We start from the raw sequence: 14,288 nt of genomic DNA on the forward strand, positions 1-14,288 counted from the left end.
TTTTATTCTTTAATAATTTCATTTTCAAGCCTTTGGATTATTTTGCCGCTTATTAGAAGGCACAAAAATTATTTCATGTTTAAAGAAGAGTATAGGCTTTGGGAGAATAGCATTTATTTATTTTTAAAGTTTTAAAATTTTAATTATGGATATATAATAGTTATACACATTTATGGGGTACATGTGATGTTTCGGTGCAGGCATACACTGTGTAATGATCAAATCAGAGTAGCTGGGGTATCTGTCACCTCAAGTATTTACCATTTCTTTGTGTTAGCAACGTTCCAATTCCACTCTTTTAGTTATTTTAAAACATATAATAAATTGTTGTTACCTATAGTCACCCTATTATGCTACCAAATACCTAATTTTATTCAGTCTATCAGACTTTATTTTTGTACCCATTTACCATCATGTCTTTATCCTCTCTGTCTACTACCCTTCCCAGCCTCTGCTAACCATCATTCTACTCTTTTATCTTTATGAGTTCAATTATTTTTTTTAGCTCCCACATACGAGTGAGAACATGTTACTCTTGTCTTTCTGTGCCTGGCTTGTTTCACTTAACATAATGTCTTCCAGTTCTATCCATGTTGTTGCAAATGATAGGATTTCATTCTTTTTCTATGGCTGAATAATATTCCATTGGGTATATGTACCACATTTTTTCATTTTTGTATTTCAAAATATTATGGGGGGTACAAATGTTTTTGGTCACATGTATCAATTTTGTTATGCTTGAGTCAGGGTTGTAAGTGTGCCTATCACCCAGATAGTAGTGTTCCATAGTATACATATATCCCACTTTGTTAATCCATCTATGAATGGATGGGCACGTGGGTTGATTCCACATCTTTGCAATTGTGAATTGTGCTGCAATAAACATTTGAGTGCAGGTGTCTTTTTGATAAAATGACTTCTTTTCCTTTGGGTAAATATCCAGTAGTGGGATTGTTGGATCGAATGGTAGGTCTACTTTTAGTTCTTTGAGGAATCTCCATACTGTTTTCCATAGAGATTGTACTATTTGCAGTCCCACCAACAGTGTGTAAGCATTCCTTTCTCTCTGCATCCACACCAGCATCTATCGTCTTTGGATTTTTTAATAAAAGCCATTGTAACTGGGATAGAGTGATACCTTATTGTGGTTTTAATTTGCATTTTCTTGATAGTGACATTGAACATTTTTTCATATGTTTATTGGCCATTTGTCTTTGTCCATTCATCTGTTGGTGGGCACTTAGGTTGATTCCATATCATGGCTTTTGTGAGTAGTATAGCAATAAATATAGAAGCGTAGATATCTCTTTGATATACTCCTTTCAGTTCTTTTGGATATATACCCAGCAGTGATATTGCTGGATCATATGGTAGTTCTATTTTTAGTTTTTTGAGAAACCTCCATATTGTTCTCCATAGTGGCTGTACTAATTTACCTTCCAACCTACAGTGTACGAAGTTTCCCCTTTTCTACCTCCTTGCCAGCATTTGTTGTTGCTTGTATTTTAGATAAAAGCCATTTTAACTGGGGTGAGATGATGTCTTATTATATTTTTGATTTGTATTTCTCTGATGATTAGTGATACTGAGCATTTTTTTCATGTACCTGTTGGCCATTTGCATGTCTTCTTTTGAGAAATGTCTACTCAGATCTGCCCATTGTTGATTGAATTATTTATTTATTTCCTATTGAGTTGTTTGAGCTCCTTATGTATTCTGCTTCTTAATCTCTTGTCAAATGGGTAGTTTGCAAATAATTTCACCCATTCTGTGGGTTGTTTCCTTACTTTGTTAGTTGTTTCCTTGGCTGTGCAGAAGCTTTTTAGCTTTATGTGATCCCATTTGTCCATTTTTGCTTTGGTAGTTTTGAGATCTTAAGAAATCTTTGCCAAGACCAATTTTCTATTTCCCCCAAATTTTCTTCTAGTAGTTTTATAGTTTCAAGTCTTACATTTAAGTCTCCCCATCTATGCCAACATTTGTTGTTATGGGAATTTTTGATAAGAGCCATTCTCACTGGAGTTAAATGATATCTCATTGTGGTTTTGATTTTCATTTCCCTGATAATTAGAAATGTTGAAGATTTGTTCATATTTGTTGGCCATTAGTCTTAGTTTGAAAAGTTTCTGTTCATGTCTTTTGCCCACTTTTTAATGGAGTTTTTTTTTCTTGCTGATTTGCTTGAGTTTTTTAAAGATTCTAGTTATCAGCCCTTTATCGAATCTATAGCATGCAAATATTTTCTCCCATTCTGTAGGTTGTCTATTCACTCTAATGATGGTTTCCTTGGCTATGCAGAAGCTTTTTCATTTGATCAGGTCCCATTTATTTATTTTTGTTGTTGCTATGATTACTTTTGGGGTTTTTCTTCATAAATTATTTGCCTAGGCCAATGTCTATAAGAGTTTTCCCAACATTTTCTTCTAGTATTCTATGGTTTCATGCCTTAGGTTTAATCCATTGATTTGATTTTTGCATATGGCAAAAGATAGGGGTCTAGTTTCATTCTCCTGCATATCAATTTCCACTTTTCCCAGCACCATTTAGTGGAGAGAATTTCCCTTTTCCAATGTGTGTTCTTGGCACCTTTGTTGAAAATGAATTGACCGTAAATGCATGGGTTTATTTCTGCATTCTCTATTCTGTTTTATTGGTTTATGTATCTGTTTTCATGCCTGTATCATGCTGTTTTGGTTACTGTAGCTTTGTAATGTAATTTGAGGTCAGGTAGTGTGAGTCTTTCAGCTTTGTTCTTTTGCTCAAGATGGCTTTGGCTATTCTGGGTCTTTTATGGTTTCATATAAACTTTAGGATTATTTTTCCTATTTCTGTGAAGAATATCATTGTTAGGCAAAGTGACATTTAAAAGCATATGATCATACCTCATGATTGTTAAGAAGCTCTGACATTCAGCACATACTGTTATTGGTTAGGTAGGGACCACTTTAATTAACCTGAAACTTTAAAAAGCCAGTTCTTCTGTCCTTTTTTGTTGTTTTTGTTGTTGGATAGAGGGTTGAGAAGGGCAATTAGGTGGTATAGGTAGGGAGGATTGAAGAGCAGATAGGTGCTTTCAAATATATTTATTTCTAGAAGGCCACTAATAATCCCTTACCCAAGTTATCAAATTAGACAGTGAAGCAGAGATATTAAGAGACATTTATTGGATGGATTTCACAAGCAGTTTTATTAACATAGAATTATCTCAGCAGCCAATAAAGCACTTGACATGTGATGGATGTCAGTCAGTCTGCCTCCATTTGGCTGAGGCTCTGCCTTGCATGGTGGCTCTGAAGACAAGTGTTGGTGGGCAAAGGTGCCTCAGTGATGTTAGACTCTGCATGTTGGAGAAGACCAGTGCTATCCCTGGCCTTCCTTAATTACATGTCATGGATCTGCCATTTATTATTCCATCTAAATCTTTTTAAGATCCTATAAATTAATGGGTTGTGAAACCTTGGGTTATGATCCACTGTGTAAAGTAATGCCTTTGATTTATTCCAAAATTACCTTTTAGATTTTGAAAACTGTGTTCTTATTTGCTTTTAATTTTTTTTCCTTAGCTCACTCTCTCAGGTGTTTTTTTTAATCCTTTGCAGATCTCAGTTCACCTGCCATTAACCTTTGTAATGATTCTGCTGTTGTTGCCAATTCTGAGCTGGAGACCGCATTTATCAATGGCATTTACTAAACCTCTATTGTTTCTTTGATGAGGCATTTGCTAGTCTGTGAACTCTAGCCCATAGGTATATAATATCAGTTACTAGTGGTGACTGAGTGTGGTGTTTTAGTTTAGGAACATTGTTGCCCTTTTAGTATAGAGTAAGATAGGCTGGTGGACCCCACGATCAGTTTATATATTTTTCAGACTTGTAAGGTTCTTTTCTCCCTTGGAAGTCCATCAACCATTATAGCCATCCTTACTGTTAGATGACATAATGAGGCTTGTTTGTGAGATTTTGATGTCAGAGAAAGGCATCCCAGAATAAATAAATCCTGCTACAATCAAAGACACCTGTTCCTTAAAGTTTTCTAGGTCAAATATACATGAAAAATAACTGCCAGATGTTTAGGCAAACTGGATGTGGCTTAGACCAGGCCCGAAGAAAACTTACCACTTACTTCTAAGACCAGATCTTACCACCAGTCAGTTGTGTGACAAGAATATTATTAGATTATGCAGGAGCAATGCCTGAATGAGCTTGTGCTTTTACTTCCTGGGCTCACAAAGGAAGAAGTTTACAGAAACATGTGCATCTCCCTTTAGAGCACAGCAATCCTGCCTGTTGGCAAGAGTGGCACAGTCTGTGTCCTAGAATTGTGGAGAAGCAAGGGAGTGGGGCTGTGAGGTTCTTCTTCTAACCTCATCCATAAGAAGCAGCCCCGTCATTTTCCAGCACATTATAATTTGTACCTTCATGTGCATTATCCTTTTAATAGTCACCCTTGAGTTGTAATATCATCATCATCATTTTACTGATGAGGAAAGGATGGATCAGAGAGGTTGTATGACTTGCCCAAGAATTACTCAGTTTGTAAATAGTCCTCCAAGTGCAAGCGTCCTCTGTTACGTCATGACTGTCAGTACTATAGCAGACATAGATTGCTTCTGTGAATCTGATTTTATTTTCCTTTCAATAAAATATTATAACAATATAGTTGTAAAAGTCATTTATAATTACCAAAGGGGAGCTTGGCATTCTGTGTAAGAAAGAGAGTGGAAGTTTTGTCATTTTTTTAATATTTCCATTATATGTTCCTTGGGGATATTCAGTAAGACACATGAAAACTCTATACAATTATTAAATATAGTTTCTAAAGCCTGATGCTTACCATTTCTAAAATTTATGTCCTCTCAAATTCTATTAACCCTTCAAAGACTGCATGGAGTTTCAGCCATCCTGAGTCAGGCTTTGGGAAACTGTGATAAATCATTCAACATTTACATGTGACAAAACCAAGCAAATAAACAAATGTGCCATGCCCACAGAGAACATGGAATCACTGATTTAGTCAGTATGGTTTGGACAACTTTGGATGAAAATACCTTCTGAGTTTGAATTAACCTCCAGAACACTTGCTTTGGGAGGATAGAGAGTACATTTCAGACATTCTTTATGGTCCGTTTTGAAATACCTTTTATTATTTAACTGCTGTATTTTACCACTTCAAATATGTGTCCTGTCACTGGCAATATATGGTACAATAAACTTAAAATGAAAAGTCTGAGTGGAACAATGTAAGAAATAAAAGACTCTTTAAAAAAAGCATCCAGACTTTAATAATCTGGGATTTTTTCCTTAAATGTCATTGTTTTCCTAGGATAAGCGATTTTAGCATGGGAAGGACTTAACTAATGAAGATGTATTACAGATTTTTAGAGTTTATTTGAAAAATTGCTTGATTCTTTTAATCTTCTCTTCAGAATTTTAGCTGCATCAGACCTGTATTATATTTCTTCTTAAGTAGTAGTAAACTAATTTCTCAAAGTTTCTTTTTTAAAAAATTTAAATTGTAACTTATTTTTAAATCCTATTAAAATTAATTTTTCAAAAAAATTAATTTTTATTAATTTTTTATTTTTAAAAATTAATTTTTATCCTAAGTGCTTATTTATATATACTGGCTTTTTTATTATATTTTTCTGTTGACCAGTTGTGAGTATTGTTTTTCTGTTTATTAAATCATAAAAAGCTGTCATTTTGTAGTAAAAGTACAAAGTACAAGTAATGGTTTTTCTTTTTTTTATTTTTAAGACTTCAAATATTTGGTTAGTTTAATTGCCCTTATCTTAAATTTTTAAATGTTTCTTCTTTACTAAAGAGTCTTTTGTTAAAAATAAAAGTTAGTTAAAAAAGTTAGTAAAAGACTGGCTAATTAAAAAAGTTTACTTTTCTGTAAAAATATTATTTATAGTATTAAACTAACTTTTTGTGGGGGTCTAGGAGTGGCCATGTGTCCTTTGACTGAAGAATTCTAATTTAATTGTAATGTCTTCAAGAGATTTTTACAAAACTCATATGAGCTGAAATTTCCGTTTTGACAGGAACAGTGGCTTTTCAATGCTGGCTTTACAGGTAGTCTCTGAAGCTTTGTGTGTTAGTCTAGATGTAAGATTATGGAGTAAGACTGTCATTTTATTCTGAGATTCTTTTACTTATTTTATTACTGTAATGATAATTACACTTTTTCTTTTTAAATAAAATATAGAAATAATTGAAAATGGAAGATTCACATTTCTCAGTGCTGGGACAGCCTTTGGTCTGCCTTTTCTTCTTCCTTTTATTTCTTGGTTTCTAGAGTGCTGGTTGCTTAGGTTAGTCTTCTAGAAGATGGGCTTGAGTTACCCAGTAATTTCTAGTTGTAATGTGGTGTTGCTATGGAAGCCTGCTTATCTTTATTGGATCTTGCTAACAAACCATGCTTTTTATGTTGTAAATTTTAGAGACTGGTAAAATCAGATGCAGATTTTCCATGAGGGTAATGAATCTAAACTTTCATAGGCCCTCACTTGAGCAGATGTCCTTCAAGGCCCTGTACCTAATTTAGTTTTATAATTTTGTATTTTTTTCCTTAAACAGAGCTCTGTAGATTGTATAAGCCTTTGGATCTGCCTCTGGCCAATATGTGAACTCTGAAAACAGGAAGAAAACCGATAACAAAGATATACATTTGACCTTTCAAAATCTTATTTAAGACATCTAGCAGTGCCATATTTTCTTTCCTGGTGGAAGAAATGGTTTGGATCATTAAACTAAGCAGTAGAACTATGTGTCTAAAACTATACATAGCTGCATAAATAATGATTTTCAAACCATCAAGAATGGAGTTTTAGAGACATATAGTGCTTGAGTGAGTTCTGTTATATAGATAATCAGATTTTTGCTGAGGTTCTGTTAGAAAAATAGAGAATGTCAAACACTAGAAAGCTTTTGTGGAGTATAGACATTCGCTCCTTAATCCATGTTTTGATTTATATGTTTTTCTAGCTGTGGTAATAGATGCCAGCTTTAGTTTCCTCCCATTAGCCACACTTGTATTGACCGTAAGAAAATCCTCTGAAATGATAAGAATGCCAATGCATTATATGTATAATATGCAAGTCTTTTATGGTTGTTTTAGAAGCATAAAAAAGCCCATGCAAGCTGAAACCATGTGATGTAATCTTAATACTCCATGGGAAAAATTATAATTGTTTTGTCACCTTTAAAATTGTCAAAGCATTGACAACTCTCTTACTGTTGGTTATAAATGCAAGAAGATTAAAGTTATAATTAATATTTAGTACAGTGTGACTTAGAACATTAGAAACATTGAGAATTAAAGTCTTTTTTTCTTTGTAAAAAACATCACAAGTCATTGGAGCAATACGTGGCTTCTCGTAATATAACTTATGATATACAGAGAGCATCTTTGCTATCTCTTAGTAAATTTTCATACTCCTTTCTAAGTTTGAATGAACTTCAAGTATTTTACCTTTCCACTCTCACTATTGTAAACTGTCTAGTAGAACTCCTTTAATGGGAAGTAGTTTTTACTGGTGTCACTTCCTCTGGGAAACCTTTGTCCTTTCTGTCACAGTCACTTTGCTCATTTATGTTGATGAGTTCACCTTTACAAAGTCCCTCTGGCTGAATATCTAGAGTTTCTCAAGTGACAGCAATGTCCACTTTTCCACGGTCATCTGTATCTTTTGTAACTACATTTATGTTCAATTTGAATTTCCCTTTCAGCATCGTCACTTTTTATATCTTTGGTGAACTTTAATCTTTGTTGGCTATTTCCTGCTTTTAATGATTCACTTTTGTAAAATGTCATGTGGGTTTATCCACTGAGAGACGAGGCAATATGAATGCACACTTTGCTGTCTATGCATGAACAAAATAACAGGTTTGAAAGAAGCGATTGGTCCCTGGTCATGGCATGCATCTATTATTTACTAGTGACTTGTAGACTGAAGAGCTAGCAGCAAAGTTTGTATGTTGCGCAGTTAGTCACAGTTAAAAGACTGTGGTCACTGTAATTTGAACTGTGTTGTTACAAAACTGGTGGTATTTAACTAATCCATGGTGATTGAAATTTGTGCATAAACAAACATAACAGCATAAAGCAAGAATTGCCTCTCTTTTTCTCTCTCTGATCTCTAAAGCTAGCTTTTAAAAAGAAGTTTAACAATCACAATTAAAATAGGAATTATAGCTGGGCTCTATAGTCCTAGCTACTTAAGAGGCTGAAGTGGGAGGGTTGCTTGAGGCCAGGAGTTCAAGGTTACAGTGAGCTATGTTTCTGCCACTGCACTGTGGCCTTGGTGACAGAGCGAGACCCCATCTCTAAACAAAGCAGAACAAACCCCTCCAAAACAAAAACAAAAACAATGAAAACAGTTTTAGTTAGTTGTGTGGGAGCAGCATTGTATTTTATAACCACATTTGACTACTTAATCAAAGACAAATGTATGATTTTTATGTAGTATGTAAAGAACAACACAAAACTGATATGGATTGTTTTTTTCCCCCACCAGTTTTATGTATGGTGAATTGACTGACAAGAAGACCATTGAGAAAGTCAGGCAGACTTTTGACAACTACGAGTCAAACTGCTTTGAAGTTCTTCTGTACAAGAAAAACAGTAGGTATCTAAATTACCACTAAGATATGCCAGCTTTTTATTAATGCTATATTTTGGTAAGTGGCAGTTGAGCTAAAATGTAGTGAGAACGTAAAATTTTTATCGTTCCTTCTCTTGGCAGGGGCAGAGGTTACTGGTGAAATTAGACAATAAAATTAATAAATGATTCTACTTATGAAAAGCAACCTTTTGAGGCAGGGGGCCAGGTCACTGTCCTCAGACCATTGGGGGGCCATTGGAGAGTGCGGCACACATTCCACGCATGTGCACTGTGGGCCCGGGTCGGGTCGGCTGCTAAGTAGGACAGGCAGTGGCAGCAAACACACCCGGTGGGCCGGATAAATGTCCTTGGTGGGCTGCATGTTGTCCGCGGGCTGTAGTTTGAGGACCCCTGTTACATAGAAGAAAAATATGGTGTATTTTAAATGTGACCTTTTTGTATCAGGCAGCAAATTATTTTGTGATCAATACTCTTGGTAAATACTCCCTACAGTTATGTGTCAACAACTAAAAATGACAGAGAAATTCATTAACTTTTTGTGGTTAAAGGAAAATGTAATTGGTCACACTGGGCATGTGCAGTTACCTTTCCACAAAAACATAGGTAACAGGTGAATACGAGGTAGCTACATGAGGTGAATCCTTACCAATATGTAATACGGCCTTTTGCCAGACTCAGACTTTGGTGTGGAAGGCTACTGGAAGTAGTTTTTACTTTCAGAACAGGCTATTCTCATTTAGAGAATTTGTATTGATTGTTGTGAGCTGTTCTGCAGGATGAGATTTGTGTGTGGTAAACTGTTCATTTATATAATCACACACACAGTACTTCATGATACAGACTTTGCATCAGAGTTTGGAGAAAAAGCAAACAAAAAACCAGCAAGTACACTCGGCAGCTAAGTCGCTTTTCTTTTCTTTTCTTTTTTTTTTAATTAATTAATTTATTTTTCCCCAAATTCTGTGGGTAAAAATATTGTTAGGGTTACATATCTTGCCCCTGCCCCCCTCCCCACCCCGCTCTGCCAGAGCTTCAAGCGTGTCCAGTCTTCAAGTGGCGCGCCCTGCACCCACCATGAAAGTGCTAAGTCGCCTTTCTAATTCACTTTCTTTGCACGGTTACCTACTTTTATCTCTTTTTACTCCTTTTCCAAATTGTCTTTTCTTTCTTTTTTGAACAGTCACTTCATAAGGTGGGTCAACTTATTTAGTGTTAATGGCAAATGGTAGCAAAGTCCACTGTTATCTTCAATGGCAATTGATGGTTACTAAATTCTTCCAAGTTTGGGAAACTTTTTAGCATCAGCAGGAAACATTTGTTCTATGTTCAGTGCCTGTTGGATTTGTGGAGCGTAATATATCCTCTCCATTTTCCTCATGCATTTGTTATCTATGGAATATTTGGAATTAAAATTAAATTTCTATTTTTATTAATAGATTAACAAAGTGATAGCTTTGTTTTGAGCGACAAAGGCATTGCTTCGGAGTAGTGTGCATGATAATGGGAACATTTGTCTTTAGTAGTTTTACATAAGGAATGTCTTATCATCTTACCTTTCATTTTAGTATCAAGGCCAAAGAGATATTTCTGTTTGAAGTCATAGCTAAATGTCAATTGGCTTGTCACTAAGAAAACAATCCAATCTCTGTCCTCTACAAGAGAAAAGGCAGGCTGTAGATGCTTTCTGGGTCTTTTTGACCAGGTCCAAATACATATTGATAATTGGTAGGAGACCCACATACCAATGACTCCTTCATTTTCAAATAGATTTGCTATTGTTTGAATGACTTAGCTATGTGCCCCGAGTTTAGCAAATAATGTAAGAATATTCCTTATTACTCATAGTACTAAGGTCATTCATTCTGACATTTAAGCAGAATAAACAAACCTGTGCTTGCTTTTATTTTATTTTATTTTTTATTTCAGCATATTATGGGGGTGCAAATTTTAATGTTATGTTTAATGCCCTTGTCCCGCCTCCCCAAGTCTGAGCTTCAAGCGTGACCATCCGCCAGACGGTGCACATCTCACTCATTATATATGTATATGCCTGTTCCTTCCTCCCCCCTCCCACCTGCCCAATACCCAATAAATGTAATTCCTGTGTGTCCACTTAAGTGCTGCTCAGTTAATACCAATTTGCTAGTGAGTATATGTGGTGCTTGTTTTTCCATTCTTGGGATACTTCACTTAGTAGTATGGGTTCCAGCTCTATCCAGGAATATATAAGAGGTGCTATATCACCATTGTTTCTTAGAGCTGAATAGTACTCCATGGTATACATACCACATTTTGTTAATCCACTCATGTATTGATGGTAACTTGAGTTGTTTCTACAGCTTTGCAATTGTGAATTGTGCTGCTATAAACATTCGAGTGTAGGTTGTCTTTATTGTTGATTGTCCTTTGTTCTTTTGGGTAGATGCCCAGTAGTGGGATTGCTGGATCAAATGGTAGATCTACTTGTATCACTTTACGGTATCTCCATATTGTTTTCCACAGAGGTTGAACTAGTTTGCAGTCCCACCAGCAGTGTAGGAGTGTTCCTCTTTCTCTGCATTCACACCAACATTTATTGTTTGGGGACTTTTTGATAAAGACCATTCTTACTGGAGATAAGTGATATCTCACTGTGGTTTTGATTTGCGTTTCCCTGATGATTAGAGATGTCGAGCATTTTTTCATATATTTGTTAGCCATTATTCTGTCTTCTTTAGAAAAGTTTCTGTTCATGTCTTTTGCCCACTTTTTGATAGGGTTGTTTGATTTTTTTCTTGCTGATTTTCGTGAGTTCTAAGTAGATCCTAGTTATCAGCCTATTATCAGATGTGTAGGATGCGAAAATTTTCTCCCATTCTGTAGGTTGTCTGTTTGCTCTTATGACTGTTTCTTTGGCTGTGCAGAAGCTTTTTAGTTTGATCAGGTCCCGTTTATTTATTTTTGTTGCTGCTGTGATTGCCTTTGGGGACTTCTTCATAAATTCTTTGCCTAGGCCAATGTCTAGGAGAGTGTTTCCAATGTTTTCCTCTAGAATTCTAATAGTTTCATACCTTAGGTTTAAGTCTATTACCCAGCGTGAGTTGATTTTGTGAGAGGTGAAAGGTGTGGATCCTGTTTTAGCCTTCTACAGGTGGCTATCCAGTTTTCCCAGCACCATTTATTGAATAAGGATTCTTTTCTCCAGTGAATGTTTTTGTCTGCTTTGTTGAAGATTAGATAGCTATATGAGGATGGTTTTATATCAGGGGTCTCAGTTCTGTTCCACTGGTCAATATTCCTATTTTTGTGCCAATACCAAACTGGTTTAATTACTACAGCTTTATAGTAAAGTTTGAAGTCTGGCATATTGCTTTTCCATTTGTGCCTGCTTTTAAATCATCAAAGGCAAGTCCATATTTCTGAGTTTCTCAAAAATACCTTACTGGAGTTTCTGTTTCGTTTATGTACTTTAAATCATGTTAGTAATTACTTGAATTTTACATTTCTGAAGGCTTCCTTCCAGAGTGGTTTATATATTTTATATACCTTATGGTACTGTAGATTAAAACTTGTGTCTCCTTTCTGTGTATTATGAGCATTGGGTTTTGTTTTTATTTTTTGCTTTAATCATAAGGATAGGTATTATCTATGTATTATAATATATTAATGCATTAAATAGTAAGTAGTTGGCTGAAAGCTATGAGCATCAACTACAAATGTATATTCTTATGAACTTTTAAAAAATGTTTGATAGAAAAATTCACATGTATATAGAAAACGGTTTTGGGGATGCCTGAATGCCAATCCTCCCAGCACATCCATTAAGTAATTAGGTTAAACGCCATTTTGCAAATGGGGGAATTGAGATGTCTGATTTAGTATGTGTCACAATTAAAATATTTCAATTTGCAGCCTCTGTTCTTTAGGTCCAGTATTCCAGTGCTTGGCATGGGGCTGATTTTACTGTGGGATGATGATTTTAAAATGGTTCTGAGTACACGGGAGCAGAACTCTGACAGCCAGGTCTACTCCAAGTAATCAATGCTCTGGGTTTCCAGCGGCAACAGTCTTCTCTGCCTAACCATCCCTGGCCCCCTGAACCCCCAATCCAGAATATAAAGACTATTTCACCAGCTACTTGGCAGATCCTCAGCCTACTTGGGAAGTCTGAGCCTGTGGCTTGAAAAGTTGAAAAAAATCTACCTCGATATCTAAAGCAGCTTTAAAGACAGCTCTGACTCCATGCCAGAATTTGAAAAGTTGCTGTTTTGCAGGAAGGCATGACATGTAACATCGTCTCCTTCTGTTGAGATTTCTAACAGAGTTTGGAAAACGACTTATTTTTAATGCCCTTTTCTCCTTGTTTATACCCCCTCTGCCTCAAGGTCACTGTGTTGGAACAGCCATAGGCTATGTATCTGCTAACGTCTCGGTCTGGTGATTTGTAAAACTGCACATCACTCACAGTTCCTGGACACGCTGTGTGAAATAAGAAAACAGAAACCAAAACACAAGCCTCTCTGGGAGATGATGTGATTAGTTTTGAAGTCCCTGTCTCATCCTGCAATCATTTTAGAAAGGGCTATGTCCTTCCACAGGCCCCCTGAGGTTGCCCAAAACCCTGGTTGTCAGAATTAAGTATTTCCATAGACATCTCCTCTTCTCTGACTTTTTGAGCCTGGTAGTTAAGTCACCTCATCTTGTCTAAATGGCATATTCCCCTTGATGGTAACATTAGGCGAATATTTTTGGCCACAGGTATGGGGTTGCTTCTTATTTGGTTTTCATTGGAAACCATTAAGAGGCTATCACCTCTCATTGACAGACTAGTAATAACTGTACATTTCACTCCTCAGATTCTAAACCTTCTAAAAATCTTTCTGTCTTAAGGTAGAATATTTGGAGGGGCTTTGTTGCACTGTGGCTTGGATAAAATATGATGGAAAATGTGTCTTTTTGATTCGAATGTAACATTTCTTCAGTGTTTTATCACTTAGTGGATAATTACTCCTTCAAAGGTATTTCTTGTGCCTTCACGTCTTCATTATTTGGCATATACCAGTTCCTGATTTGTCCAAATCATAAGCCTTGAATGCCTATGATTTGTTCCCTAGAGTCTATGGTAGCCTTCCTTTGAAGAACATGGTGACAGAGTCCAGCTTCATGCTTTGAGTGGGAGAGGTAGGAAGCAGTGGCTCGTGAAGACACCTGTAGTTCTCAAGGGTTGAGGACATGTCTTTTTTTTTTTTCAATTTTTTAAAATTTCAGCATATTATGGGGGTACAAATTTTATCAAAAAGTCCCAACGTGTGTCTTTTTTTTAATTTTATTTTTTAAGGTTGCCTTAAAAGTTTCATGTTGAGCTCTGTGTGCATAGACATCGAGTGTTGCCGATACCCTCTCTGTCTGATGTGGACACGCAGTCAAAGCCACAGAGCAATCATGTACATCTGTCTGACCAATGAAAAAGCCTTGGGGCAAAAACAGCATTTTGGATGTTCCTTCAAGAGGAATACTTATCAGAGCATCAGCCATTGCTGTTGCAGTTAATTGGAAACACTTGTCAAAGTGACAAGAAGAGTGAAGCATGTAGCAGTGCTCACACTAGTTGTGACTATCAAAGGAAGTTGGGGAGAGCAGCAGTGGGTTAGGGACCCAGACCTATAGGTGTTGCTGGCAT

At 36.1% G+C, this 14,288-nt stretch overlaps 1 protein-coding gene across 1 annotated transcript in view; it reads left to right on the plus strand.

Moving 5' to 3' along the window:
- KCNH5 (potassium voltage-gated channel subfamily H member 5) overlaps positions 1-14,288 on the plus strand; it is a 264,962-nt gene that overhangs the window by 30,676 nt on the left and 219,998 nt on the right. The window contains exon 3 of the mRNA XM_012777657.2: positions 8,522-8,628. Within this exon, the coding sequence (XP_012633111.1) occupies positions 8,522-8,628 (107 nt within the window). The remainder of the gene's footprint in view (positions 1-8,521; positions 8,629-14,288) is intronic.

Source organism: Microcebus murinus, chromosome 6 (assembly GCF_040939455.1).
Source record: "Microcebus murinus isolate Inina chromosome 6, M.murinus_Inina_mat1.0, whole genome shotgun sequence".
Classification (NCBI taxonomy): domain Eukaryota; kingdom Metazoa; phylum Chordata; class Mammalia; order Primates; family Cheirogaleidae; genus Microcebus; species Microcebus murinus.